Genomic DNA, 14,393 nt, shown 5'->3' with positions numbered 1-14,393 from the left:
AAATGAGATTAGGGGCTGGGAGTTGGGGTTACTGAGTTTTATTATGATTGTCACTGATGCTCTGTGACCTTGGGCAACTCACTCGTCCCATCCATAAAGGCAGGATGATGCTTCTTTCAGAAGGGTAGTATGGGGCTTAATTCATGGGTATTAAGGAGGTGCTTTGAGATCTTTGGGTGGGAGGCAGCGTGTTCTTCTGAGACTCTCCTTTCATGGGAAGGGTCTTGGATAGAATGTCTCCTAGTGCCTTCTTGTCTGACTCCAATGGGTAACTCTCCTGGGCGCTTTCTTTTCTCCTCCAGGGAGGAGCAAATGCAGACCTCACCACTTGCACTCTCACCTTCTTGTGTGACTTCATTTCCTCGAGGTCATCTCCATGCTGCACGGTCACCCTAAGCCCTTCCTCCCATCACGGCCCATGCTCTCGGGTTCAGTAGGGATGCTATTAGGATCAGTAGCACGCTGCTTTCATTATTCAGAATGTAACACACCCCATGATTTTCAAAAGTGACTAGTGATTTTGAACCCAGCTTGAGACACCTTCAAAAGGCCTGATTTTCAGAACGTGCTTAGCACCCACCCATGGAAAATCGAGCCCCTTTATCGTGTCTCAAATTGAACTCTCCAAAACTTCGTGCACTTAGTTGTTTGTGAAAACCTTGGCCAGGAGATCTGTGATGCTGTTGCAACCAGGCATGTCTTTTTCTATTAATTTCTCAGCTCCTCTCCCATTTTGGAAGTTTTTTGTTTTTATGGCTTGCGTTTAATTGCTCCTCTGGTGCGTTAGCGATTGGCACACTATTGAACATTAAGGTTAAATGATGATATCACAACTCACTATGTTTGCATTTTACATGCATTTGCCAACACAAACCCTTCGCCTCATTAATCCTTTGCAATCCGATTTTTTTTTCTCCCCCTAAATGAAATTGTCCGTTTGGGATGCATTTATTTCCTTTTAACAGCTGCGTGACAATTCCGCTGATGGAGTTTGCATCCAACTTTGTTACTGGGTAGTGTCAACTTGGCCTGACGGATGTGTGTGTGTAATTATTTTCTCGCAGTTTGATTTAATTAATGCTCAACCTCATCAGAGTCCTACAGCTGGAGTGCTCTCTCTGCAGGAACTGCTAGCGGCAGAAGGATTGCCTTCTTCCCCGAGAACCTCTGAGCGCCTGGCTTTAAAAAAACAACAACAACAAACCGCCACCATCCCACTCAACAAAAACAAATGGCAAATAAACTTCCCTTGCTTTGCTTCCCCACGCTAACTGCGTTTAAACGGTTGCCTGTTGTTTGTCATTGTATCTGATTTTTCGCTAAGTGTTTCTAACAGCTACGAGAGAGGTCGTATTTCTCTGGGAACATTTGACTTTAAAAAAAATCTTTTCCGTTTATAGTATAACTTAACTTTATTTTGAATAATACAAACTCTCTTCCGAAACACTTCTATCAAGTGTCGCGCATTTAGAGTTAATAAATACGAGAGAGAGGAAAATAGAGGTATAGGCACAGAAGGGGGTGGGATGGGGGAAGGACACCTTGACTGAGGTTTGTATGTGGGGAGCTGGCTAGGCAGAGGACACAGGGAGGCTGTTCCAAATGGTGGTAGTTGCAGTGGAGAAGGCTCTTGTGCATCGGGATTGTGGCCTAAGGAACAGGGCAATGTGCTAGAAGATCGGGGGCCTATATGCTATGACCAGCTCTGCTACTGTCCTGTTATGTGACCTTGGGCAAATCATTTGACTTTCTGTGCCTCAGTTTCCCCCTCTATAAAACAGAGGTAATGCTCTTAACCTTCCTTTGTAAAGTGCTTTGAGCGCTGTGGACTGAAGAGGTTGCATAAGAGCTAAGTATTCGTACTATTGTTTGGGAGAAAGAACAAAAGAGAGAGTCAAGCCTGGGTCTTGAGCGGTCATCTGAGGCAAATCCATGGCAGGTTATAACTAGAGCTGGGCATCGTTTGTGGTGGTGGGTTTTTGTGTGTTTTTTTTCCAGAGAACAATGCAGACTTGGGTCGACCAGAACATTTTGGGAAGTTGCCAAATTGTGTTAAGGGGGTGCCAAGTAAAACTCCAAATATGGGGGGAGGGGGAAATCAAAACATTTCATTTCAGCATTTTTGAAATGTTTCTAATTTTTTTTATTTAAAAGAGCTTTTCATTTTGCAATTTCCTTCAATTTTATTTAAAAATGTAAAAAAAAAACAACCTCACAACAAATGTTTCATTCAACATACAGATTTTTTCCCCAAACTTTTTGGTTCATCGATTATTATTATTTTTAATTTGTTTGGGGTAAAACTGAAACAATTTTTGTCCACGATTTCCCCCGCCCCTGCCCCACAACCAAACTGCCAGCAGCAAACTGAAAACGTCAGTTATTTGCAGAGCTCTAGTTACAGCAACAGAGACCAGTCTCCCTGCTGAGATGAATAAGGAGCTGACAAAGGTGTTTGAGGCTTGGAATGTGGGGGGAGTTACTCAGGTTACATTTTTAGGTCACGTTTTTCAGTGACAGTGGTTGGTAAGTACGATGGACCCCTGTGACTATTGTCTACGGAAAAATAATGTTTACATCTAGGTGTAAAACTCCAGATGTGTTTGATTATTAGTCTATAGTGTTTATTTGAAGGGCATCTGTTCATCGATATGCTAATTGGATCAGCCTCTGTCTGGGTTACCTTGCTCCACTGTTTTCAGGCTGCCTGTGTAGGAGGTCGCTATCAGTGCTCCAGTATAATCATTCCCCTTCTCTTGCTTTTCCAGCCAGCTCCATTTTTACTTTACATTTATATGGCACCTTTCAACACAGTGTATCCCAAAGCCCGTTGCCGACTGTGGACTGTGTTCCCAGGAAGTGCTGGGCACCCATGACGCCCATTTAGATTCACCTTCTGCTAAAATGCAACCTGCTCTGGGGTAGAACACAGCAGCTGTAGTTAACAGAACACACCCATCTTCTATACAGTGGTTTAAAACAGGAAGTGAAGAAAGCCATATTCAACTGGAAACACAGCGGGCAATTTGAGGAGACAGAATATACTTGGAGCTCAGCTGAAATGTGGAACTCAATGCCCCCTGCAGGAAAGGAGTGTGACATAGTGGTTAGCGCACAGGACTGACTAGGAAAATATGCCTTTTGGGATGGGTAACAATAGTCAAATTGGGGTGTATGGCGCCCTCTACTGGGATAGATGGTTAAAAACAGCACAGCTGGTCAGAAGGTTTTTTAAGGCACAAGAACTGACAGTCTAACAAAAAAAACAAATCAAAGTGAAAGCTGCTTAAGGCAGCTGAGGGATTCCAGCCTCTGAACATAAAGCTGTTGGTGGATAAAAGCCAACACTGAAATATGGTGGTGATCTAAACTGCCAAAGGTAAATAAAGAGGTTCAATGAGCATCTTTCCTTTTTAAAATAAATAAGTGATTAATAGATCCTGCTGCCCAACGGATAATTTACTGTCGATCAGGGTTGTCTTAATGCATCTAGAGGTCTCTACTGCACCATAATTTACCAGAAGTTACTGGTACACAGGCTAGGAGGGGGAATTGGAAACCCAGAAGGAAATGAAAGGAGCATTGCAGCTTTCTCAAACCTGCATCCCTCGAGTACCTGCTTCTCCAGGCACCTAACCCCCCTTGGCTTCCCATCCCCACCAAAGCAGGACTGGATGTACCGCAGAGCACAGCGTGTTGGGGGAGCCTCATGGGTCTGTCTGTGTGTAGTCAGGGGTTGGAATTTCTAAACCAGCCTGGTTTTGGAGGGCAGATTCCTGGATCTTGCTTCCAAATGTCCCATATGAGCTCGATGTAGGGGGCACACCTGGCACAACCTCAGTCAGACAGAAGCCAGTTCCTGCGCTGAGGACTGACGCCTTTGGAAGGCACCCTAAATATATGCCAAAGCAGCCTCCTGTTGGCCAAGATTAAAGGACACATTGATTCCTTTTTAATTTTCCTTTTAGAACAAGTTAAATTGCAGCGTTCTGCTCAACCACTCCAGCCCTGTAACACAGCACTAGGCTCTTCCTGCCAGGTTGTTTTGTAGAAGGGCTTGGAGATAGTTGGGCTGGTTGTCACTGCGTGGCTTTGATTAGGAGTCCTTCGGTTCGCTTGGCTTGGTGCTAGAGCTTAGAAACTAGTTCATTCACTGGAGACGGGCAGGGGAGGTGGTCTAGCTAAGGTACTTAGATGACACCAGTTATCATATATACCCTAGTATCTGAGAACCTCACAATCTTTGCTATATTTATCCTCACAACTAGCGGTGAGAAAATACTGACACACTCCCCCTCACACCCCCCGGTTTCTGGTCAAACCAAGAAAAAACAATCACTTTTTTTTTTTAACAGAAACTGATTTTTGCCCCCTCATGGAAAAGAGCCCCCCCCACACACAAATCCCACAAAATTCTTCAAAACCAAGCTTTTCATGTATTGATTCAAATGGACATTTGTGAATAGTTTGCATTTTTCAGCAAATTCGTTGGGGGTGGGGGGAGTGCCCACCTCTCCTTTCAACACGCCATGAGGTAGGGCTATTAACCTTATTTTACAGACAGGGAGCTTAATTACACAACAATTAAGTGACTTGGCCAAGGTCACCCAGGAAGTCTGTAGCAGAGCAGGGAATTAAACCCAGGTCTCTCAAGCCCCAGATTAGCACTCTAACCACTGGGCAATAACACCCTGTCACTGTGGTGGGGAGAGGCCATGGAAATACCATGAGAAATGCCCCTTGGGTGGGATGGGCAGGAAAGATGGAAATTAAAGCTTAGTGCCTTGCGCTTAAGGATGTGTGTGCAGGGGTTGTGGGGCTGTGGAGAGACAGCTCGAGAGGGTCCTTGAGCATGGCCTGCGTGTAGGGCCCTCTTCACATGGCATCCCCAGGGTGGCTCTGCTCTCCGTAGGGAGGGTGTGTCATTCGCCTAGCCTGGAAGGGAACTTGCAGGGGGGGTTCAGTTGTTTACCTTGGTGCTGAGTGACAGACCAGCAAGTTATTGTTTCCTTTTCCCTGAACCAGCCCCACCGGCCGGCTTTCCAGGAGCCCCTTGAGGGCTGTGCCTTTGATTCCATCTCTTTCTCCTCAGAGTCTTGTTCTGCTCTGTGTTGCAGGTGCCTTTTGAAGCCACCTCCTTTGAAAGTGGAGCGATGCAGAGGCAGCCAGCGGATGCCTCTGCTCCACCAGCTATAATGATGGCTGACCAAGCTGGCTCAGGAGGAGAATAGCTTTCATCTCCCTCTCCCCTACCCCTCTCATTCTCCTGTATCAAAGGCTAGCTGGAAAAGCTCTGCCCGGCGCCGTTAGGCACTCTCCAGAAGACGAATGATCCCTTGGAGGCTTACCTTTAAAATCTCAAGGTTTCGTGCTTTTTGTGTTTCGGACAGTGCGGGATAACACTCACCATTTTGTTCTGGCAGCTAGAAATGCGGATGGAGGAGGAGCAGCTGGGGGAGGGTGGATTGCCAGAAACAGATGGACTGAGTGTGGTCTGAAGCCTGGAGGGTGGAGGACAGGACCGTGTAACGACACGATGCTAAAATTATTACCAGGCAGCACAGGTGCAATGCCTACGATTAAGCCTGCCCAGCGCTTTCTATGGTAAGACCCTGTTTTCAGTTGTGTAGGCCTTTGTCAAGTTTTAACCGGTCGAGCTGAAATGTTCCGTGCTGGGTGTCTTCCTCGGGCTGAATTTCTCTGGAAATTTTCATCTGAAATGGCTCTGCCACTTCCAAGAGTGAGGCGAGGGGAAAATGTATTTGTTTTGCCCAGGGTTAAAAAAATTCTTACAGCCGTTTGACTGGGAAGTGCTAGTGCCCCCTTGCTTTGCAGCAGGGACTTGATATTCGGCAGGGGAATGGCCTTTGGGCCAGGGATGTGCCTTGTGCTGTTTCCATGGGGGAAACATAAACACTCACATTTGGCCAAGATCTGAACCTTTGAAAAATCCCAGTTCACACTTGCTCAGCAGAGACTTGTTAGAGTTTGGCAGCCAAATTCTCTGAAGACGCCGTCTGCACTGAGCATGCTCCATCCTCTCACACAGCTCCTGTGTGCCAGCCAGACTGTGCATGTGCCACGCCCACAGAGTGACTGAGTGTGAGCTATGCTCCTGGGGCTGATCGGCACGGTCCCAGCAGTAGCTGCTGTGGCACTGGGCACGGGAACAAAGAGCAGGGAGACTCTCTCTCCTGTGCTTTCATTGTTCCCTCTGCCGGCACCCAGGAAACATGGAGGAAGTAGGCTGTCTCAAATGCACAGCCTGGAGGGAATAGACTGGGACAAGGAGCCTGGGGTTGAACTGGAACTGGGAGCTGCTGCAGGGGGGCAGGAAGAGATTGGAACTGGCTGGGGTAAAGAGATTAGGAGCCCCCATAGGGGAGGGATGGGTATGTCGGGGTGTGGGGGAGGAGACAGCCTGGACAAGGAGCCTGAGTGGGATAGAATGAGATTAGCTAGGTGAGGAGCCTGGGACGAGGAGCCAAGAGGGAGACAAAGGCCTGGGACAGGCCGGAGGGGAGGGTCAGTAGGAGTCAGGCGTGACGGCCATTGGATGGAGGGTTCTGTGACAACTGGAGAACACAACGCGGATTGGAACCCACAATTCCTGAGTCTCACATTCGTTAGCTGCCAGCAAATATCTGAAACCCACTGGCAAAGTGTGTCTCATCCCCTTCTAGAGCTGGTCCTCATAGAGGATGACAACCTTCTACTGCTAGCAGTTCATTAGCTCAAATGGTGGATCTAAACGTACCAACCCATCTGATGACCTGTATGAGTGTCAGTATGTTGCCACATGATGAAATTAGGTTTCCCTCCTCCCTCCAGTTTGCTTTTTTTTAACCCACCAAATTGCACATGCAAACTATGTTAAAAAGAATGGTAAGATTGCAAAGTCAGACACTCAGCAGCTAGGAAATGCCAGAACTGGGGTTGCCAATGAAGCTCTAATTCACCCTGCTTGTGCATCTGCATTATAATAGTATTTGATTATATGACTACATGTTGTTTTTTCCTCAAGACCCCTCTCTCATTCACCATCTACATTAATATCTCATTCAAAAGCAGCAAGAAACCCTGCCCTGCTTGTCCCTGAGCTGAGATCCGTTTGAGTGAAGTAATGAGCTTGTAAATTTGCAAACAGGATTAGAGATAAAAGCACCTTTATTGAGACTTCTGGCTCCTGATGAGGATTCCAGCAGGGCGGCTTCCAGGTTTCCATGCAACTGGGGGACTTCTGCAACCCTGCTTCTGTCTTGTCCCTCAAATCCACGCTGTCGTATTGGCCTGGTTTAATAATTAATGTGACCCAAGTTGTAAAATTGAATGTAGCTCCTCTGTAAGTGGGGGGATTCCCCTGGAAGTACCCCAGGGCGATGCATCTGCTTCTGCCAGGGCTGGATTAGGTCCTTACACTTTAAATAAAGATGATCAATGGATTGTTTATTGAACTCAGTGGGCATCTGCAAAGTCTGTTAACACCTGGGTTGCAGGGAGATCTAGTCCAAGGCAGAGTCAGTTTGTTCTTTTTCTCTCTGTCTTTCCCAGTCCCCGGCCACTGCAGCCGATGTCGTTCACAGTAATTTAATATTGGCCTGGGTAGCACCTGGCCAAGAAAGCCCCTGAAGGGGGAGCACAGCTGGTGATAGAGTATTGCGATGAGCCTGTGTTGTGAAAGAGGCAGTGGCATGTGCGCGTTGGGGGTGGCTTGCTGCTCTCTGCTCTTCCCCAAGGAGGCAGATTTTAAAAACAAACCATCCAACCAGAACACATCTTCCCCCACAGACATTTTAAAAATTTAAAGCACAGTCTGGCCTCTTCTTTTCAACCACCACCCAAGCCCTGGGATACATGAGGGCCCCAAGGGGAACTTGCGATGTAGTTACTAGACAGGTGGGACGTGAGGCCACTCCATTAGCTAAGTCCCAACCGGTGCTGTGTCAGGCAAAAGGGAACATGTGGTTCCCGCCCTGAGCAATGTTCCCTCTAATTTTTCCCATGCATGTGCGGAATGAATTTTATGAGCACCAATATGGAGGTGATGGGGGGGGCAAGGGGTTCAAAGTGTGGTAGGGGGCTCAGAGCTGGGGCAGAGGGTTGTGGTGCAGGGGGTGAGGGCTCTGGCTGGGGGTGCAGACTCTGGACTGGGGCTGAGGGGCTCAGAGCTGGGGCAGAGGGTTGGGGTGCAGGGGTGAGGGCTCTGGCTGGGGGTGCGGACTCTGGACTGGGGCTGAGGGGCTCAGAGCTGGGGCAGAGGGTTGGGGTGCGGGGGGTGAGGGCTCTGGCTGGGGGTGCGGACTCTGGACTGGGGCTGAGGGGCTCAGAGCTGGGGCAGAGGGTTGGGGTGCGGGGGGTGAGGGCTCTGGCTTGGGGCACGGGCTCTGGACTGGGGATGAGGGGTTCAGAGGGTGCAAGGCTCAGGGCTGGGGCAGAGGGTTGAGGTGGACAGGGGTGAGGGCTCCGGCCGGGGGTCCGGGCTCTGGGCTGGGCCGGGGATGAGGAGATTGGTGTGCAGGCTGCCCCGGGCCCCGGCGGGGAGAGTGGACTCCCCAAGCCCCCTCTCACCACAGCCACACCTTGGCTGAGGGGGAAGGGTGCTTCTCCCTGGCCCCAGCAGCTCCGGAGCTAGGCGGGGGAGCATCTCTCCCCACCTCTCCCAGGCCACAGCAGGTCCGGGGCTTGGGCCGCGGGAGAAGCCGGCACCTTCATGCCTCCCCGCCACATCCCCGAGCGCCTGCATTGCCCTTGATAGGCTGCTGTGCAGCGGTGCAGCTTAGAGGGAACTTAGGCCCTGAGAAGTGCAGAGCCTAAATAGAGAAGCAGTACTGGGGCCCTGCCGGATCCAGGGGGCGGCTCTGCCTCAAGGCAGCTTTAGGCTGGGACTTCCAAAGAAGCTGCAAGGAATTAGTGGTCAACTCCTGTCAAAGTTCAAAGGGGGTTGGGTGCCTAACTCCCTTAGGCTCTTTTGAAAACCTCAGCCTGAATTCTTGGGGGTGTGTGTGAATTTTTGCGGCTGTGGGGTGACGTGGATTTGTGGAAGTTACGGGCTTCACAGAAAAATCAGGATGGAAGGAAGGGCCTGGAAGAAAAGATGAGGGCGGGGAGGCCTTCTGGGGTGCAGAGAGAGGGAGTTCCAGTTGTAGAGGGTAGCATGGAAGTGGGAGTGTGAGGCTTTGATGGGCTGCAAGGTGAGGACAGAGATGGTGAAGCTCTCTGCCGAGACGAACAGGGGAGGCTGAGCTCCGAGGGAATTCTGGGTACCTGATATTCCACTAACCATGGTTGCACTCACATCATGAATGGGGATTTTCTTGTGACACTTTGTGTTTGGAGCCATGAGCCAAGATGACTCCATTCCCAGTAGCTCCCTGTGTCATCACATGTGCTGTCGACTGCCGGCTGAACCTTATCAACGGAGAATTTTGCAGAGTTGCTGCTGCCGTAGCGGACGCTTTTTTCCAAGTGATTTACTCTGCTTTGTAATGGGTTGCAGTGATTAGAATCTCGTTTCTATTACTCTGCAGTTTTTTCCCCCCGTTTAGGAGAAATAAAGGAATCGCTGACGAGGGGCAACTGTATTGTCTTTAATCAGGTGCTCCCTGTTCTCACTTTGTCAGCTGCTTGTGCTCCAGATAAATCCAGCTCATATGCAAGAATCTGTCTCATCTGCCTGGGGCAGCCCCCTTTCCCTGTCAAAAAAGGATGATGATGGGTGGGGGAAGAAGAGAGGCTGGCAAGATTGTGGGTATGCAAGAAAAACAGGGACAGTATGGTATGCAGTGTTGCTAATGCCATGTTGGTCAACACAGGGAAGAGATCCCAAATCCTGAGCTACTCAGAGCAAGACTTTGGGGCCAATTTAAAAACAAAACAAAACCCAAACCTCTCCCCTGGTGGCTTGGAGTGAAGTCAGGCTTAGCTGGAGTTTCAGCTGTGCTAAGACTTCAACTCACTTCACCCAGACTTACATCTGCGAGTGTGTTGTGATGGGAAACCTAGAACTGCTGAGTTACCGGGAGGGTAAATTTCCATTCCATCCTTGAAGCTTTAGGCAGATCAAAAAGGACTCACAGGGCCATCTCTCTCTCTTGCCTAGCTGTTGCCAGCTGGCTAACATTTGCCCTTTCTGGGTTGGGGGAGGCATTTCCTTTCCAGCCTGGGGACCCTGACGTGGGTCTCCCAAGTCCCATATTTATACACCCTGCACAGTTTTAGGTCATCAGAAAATGCAATATTGCTGTCGCCGGCTCGCCGAAGACACCCAGCCTGAGTAATTTAACATGTCAGCACCATCCATCACAGAAACGCAACCCGCAAACATATGAAAAGCTGCTGATGGGGGCGGAGATGGCGGCTGGCTGTGAAGCTTGCCGGTCAGTCCATTTCCCAGCGAAGAGCGTGGAGAGCATGTTAACCCCTTCCGGGATGTGGTTGCAAAAGGAAAATGACCGGACTGGTATTCCTTTCCTGCAAACCCTAAAACCTTGGATTGCTTGGGCTTTGCTATGGCATTGACTCCTGAAAATATCTTCCCAACACAGAGAATGTCCCAAGCAATAGAGGTGGGAGAGCTTGTGTACATTACAGGTTACTTCAGTATAACTTCAGACTAATCCACACCCCTGAGCGATGTAAATTATACCGACCTAAGCTTTGGTGTAGACAGCGCTACGTTGGTGAGAGTTTCTCCCGCCAATGTAGCTGCCGCCTCTGGCGGAGGCAAGAGTTATTAAATTGACGAGAGAGCTCTCTCCTGTCGGCATAGAGCATGCTCACCGCAAGCACTGCAGCAGCTCAGCTGCACGGCCGTAAGCACTGTGGTGTAGATGTAGCCGGAAAGACTGTTGGTCAGATAGCTAGGGTTCACGTGTGCTTCCATTCCCATCTGTATGGGTTCTCGCTGCCCTGAGTTTTGAATCTGACTCTGAATCGAAGCTGCAGAATCTCCCGTTTTGAGCTCCACAAGGAGCAGGGAAGCTGGTAGAACCCTCACTCAGACCCATGCATTGGCCAAGGTGCTCTCTGTGACCCTGGGCAAACCCTCTGATGGGATGGGACCTGAACCCTCATGAGCTCCACACGCATTCAGGTTTCCTTGCAGACTTTTCACACCCACTCTCTCAAGCAGCTTTCATCTCAAAATGCCCTGCTCTTTCCCCAGGGTAAATGCTGGCTCTTCCCCTGGCTATTGACTAGCCTGGTAGTTTGCGGTGGCAGTCTCTGGCGGCATGCCCTTGTAGTCTGGCATTGATCCTCTGTGTGGAAATCAGATGCTCGGTGCTAACAGTGATTAGGACGTGGCAGGAAGGCGATACGGCCTGCCTGCTCTGAGGATCTACTGTCTTGGTAGCAGGGTACTGTTTAAAGCCCTCTGCCTTGTTGCCATGAGTTCAGGTGGTAGGAAGCCTCGAGCAGTTTATATAGCCATTTCTGCATGCTGATAATCCTTTACTGTTGTGTTAACACGTTCTGATCGTTTGCTATCTTTTAGGACCTTAGTGGAAATATTCACGTAGCGCCAGGTAATTAATGGCTGCACTTTAGTGCCCTAAATCACACACTCGGTAGTAAAACACCAAGCAGCAGGCACCGTTCGCCGTGGCGAGAATCATTGCAGAGCCCTTAATCGCTCCTGGTGTCCTCTGGTTTGTCTGGAGCTTTCGAGACCAGTGCCGATACGCAGCGTTCAGGCCACCTGCTTTTGAGAGCTTGCCACCCTCCACTTGCATACCCTCCGCCCTTTCCTGCCTGCAGGCTGCCTTCAGGATTTTGGAGGTGCCCTCAGCAAGCTGAGTCCCTGGAGGGTCCCTAATCCTCAGCCACGTGGTGACACTGGCATCTCATGTCATGCACTTTGAGGATGAGAGGAGCTGGCTGGATGGATGGTTGTGTTTGTCTGGGCACCTGTGTTCAAACCCATTCCTGCCGCACCAGGGAAGGACTGAATAAGAGGTCATATTCCCTTCTTGATACAGCCAACTCTTAGAGGTGCGGGAAGCCCCAAGGTGCCACTTCCGCATTGTCCAGGGCTCCACTTCCAAACGGCCAGCGGCGTTGCCAGTGGAGGGCTGGTTGTGTCATCTCCCCTTTCAGGAGCGGGGCCCGTTCTCGGGTGGACTTGACGCAGCACCCTGTGCTGGAGGGACTAGATGGCTTAATGGATTGATTGGATGGGATTCCTGGTCTTTTGCATCGCGTCAGTGGTCTGAATGCAACCTAGGCTGGTGGAGACTAGGACTGGTCCCTGTCTGAAGGCTGTTGGGTTCCAGTGTGAGATGAGTTGATTTAGTTCCTAGTTGGGGAGTGTTCCCATCACAATATTTTGCCCTCCCCCCCTCGCCCCCGTTATTGGCAGTCTCAGCAGAGGCTAAGGTCTGGATGGGCCAAGTGACCAAGGACAGAGGCACGTTGGTGGGACTATGGGGGTGAAGCTGGCTCTGCCCCTGCCTGTGCCTACGTGCTGTGCTGATCGACAGACACCGGTCTGCAGGGCCGTCAGTTCAGTGCATTTCCCCAGCTCTCTCCACCTTCCCCCCATCGTGGTGATTAAGAATTTTACAGGGCAGAAGGTGCACTTTCATTTGCTGGACCCTTGCCAAGAAGTGTGGAAATTGTACTTCTGCATAGAATAAAGGGGTTTTAAAACAGTAAAATATGATAATGGCAGTTCAGAGGGCCACCGTCAACCCCCAGAGGCCTCTTTTCTTTTAATTTTCCATGAGGGTTGGCAGACTCGTGCCAGGTCTATTCCTAACTTGATTTTTCTAACTTCTGCTGCTCCTAAATGTTTAAAATCACGAGGAGGGAGGAGGGGGGCTCGTCCTGGTCAAGTGAGTCTGATTGCATCTGAGGGCCCCTAGCCGGGGGCATGGATCAGACGAGCGAACGTGTTAACCTTTGGGCATGGGCAGGCTCATCTTTGCACAGTTTGTTTTTGTTCCTCAGGAACATCAAAGCAAAGGGGGCAGGGTCAAGTCACAGCTCCATTTTTCTGCCCTGCTGTTTGTACTGCAGTAGCGCCGAGAGGCTCCAGCTGAGACCACAGCTCCTCGGCCCACAGCAGAGATAGCTTATGGTCGAGACCAGGGGGTCTCAAACTGGGGGTCAGGACCCCTCAGGGGGTCACGAGGTTATTACATGGGGGGTCGCGAGCTGTCAGCCTCCACCCCAAACCCCGCTTCACCTCCAGCATTTATAATGGTGTTAAATATATATAAAAAAGGTGTTTTTAATTTATAAGGGGGGGGGTCGCACTCGGATATTTGCTGTGTGAAAGGGGTCACCAGTACAAAAGTTTGAGACCCAACAAAGGGAGAGGAAGCAACTTGACCAAGGTCACACAGCCAGTCAGTGGCAGAGCAGGGAACGGAACCCAGGTCTCCTGACTCTGTTTTTTGTCCTGTACTCTGGACCACATTACCCCTCATCTCTGCCTGCAGGCCTCTGAGGCAGATATGTGACGCTCCATGTGGTTCACTGTGCATGGGTCCTTAGGCGAGCAGCTTAAACTCAAGGTCCTCACAGCCATGTGGATAGTCAGCTCGTTAAGGGAGGGGCCATTTTTTGTTCTGTGTTCGTATGGTGCCTCGCACACTGGGGTCGTGATCTCTGGCTGTGCCCCTAAGTTCTACTGCAATACAAATAATAACGCCCGGACTTTAACGATCCCATGTCTTTAACTGGAGAAGGGGGGCGTTAAAGAGATGGCAGAAGGGGAAGCTGGATAATGATTTCCTAAGCTTGGCTGGGGGGCTCACAGCTAAGGTTTGCGGCTGAGCACTTGAGACGGCAGCACTGATTTTTTTTCCCTCACTTCCTTGCAGGTGGAATTGGGTTTGGACGTGCCAAGGGAAACTCTGGCTCAGAGGCAGATGACGAAACCCAGCTGACCTTCTATACCGAGCAGTATAGAAGCCGGAGACGGAGCAAAGGTAAATAAAAGACCCTTCAGTGACACAGCAGCTGTAAGAGGCAAAAGAAACAAACACTCCAGTTTACCTCCTTTCGCTGCGCCCTTCGCTCAAGAGGTCTGAAATACTTTGAGTCTCGGTCCATAAGTACAAATCTTCATGCCCGATAGCTAACATCAGCCCTATTCATAATGATTTCCCAGCTTGGGACTATCCCTGCCAGCTAGTAGCATGTGGGAGACATTAGCAGTTTCCTAGTGATTATATTAATTGGCTTAGTTGCTTGTTCGTGGCTATTCCCTGGTTTCCAATATCAGCCACATTAAAGATTTAGGAAGCACTGATCAATGACCCCAGTATTTCCTTCCCTTCTTTCCCCTTGATGCACCAGACCCCCAGCAAGCTGGAAGTGGAGTGGGATGGATGGAGCAGGTCTTGTCCCCGGTTTTGAACACTATACCACTAATTGGAAAACCATCC

The 14,393-nt window shown here is 49.9% G+C and overlaps 1 protein-coding gene across 7 annotated transcripts in view; it reads left to right on the top strand.

The window, feature by feature from the left end:
* ASTN2 (astrotactin 2) overlaps positions 1-14,393 on the top strand; it is a 622,345-nt gene that overhangs the window by 191,225 nt on the left and 416,727 nt on the right. For all 7 annotated transcript variants that reach the window (XM_039506369.1, XM_039506367.1, XM_039506370.1 and 4 more), the window contains one exon: positions 13,827-13,934. In XM_039506369.1, the coding sequence (XP_039362303.1) occupies positions 13,827-13,934 (108 nt within the window). The remainder of the gene's footprint in view (positions 1-13,826; positions 13,935-14,393) is intronic.

The sequence above is a fragment of the Mauremys reevesii genome, linkage group 19, assembly GCF_016161935.1.
Source record: "Mauremys reevesii isolate NIE-2019 linkage group 19, ASM1616193v1, whole genome shotgun sequence".
NCBI classification, from domain to species: Eukaryota; Metazoa; Chordata; order Testudines; family Geoemydidae; genus Mauremys; species Mauremys reevesii.
This window is presented reverse-complemented; position numbering and strand designations above follow the sequence as displayed.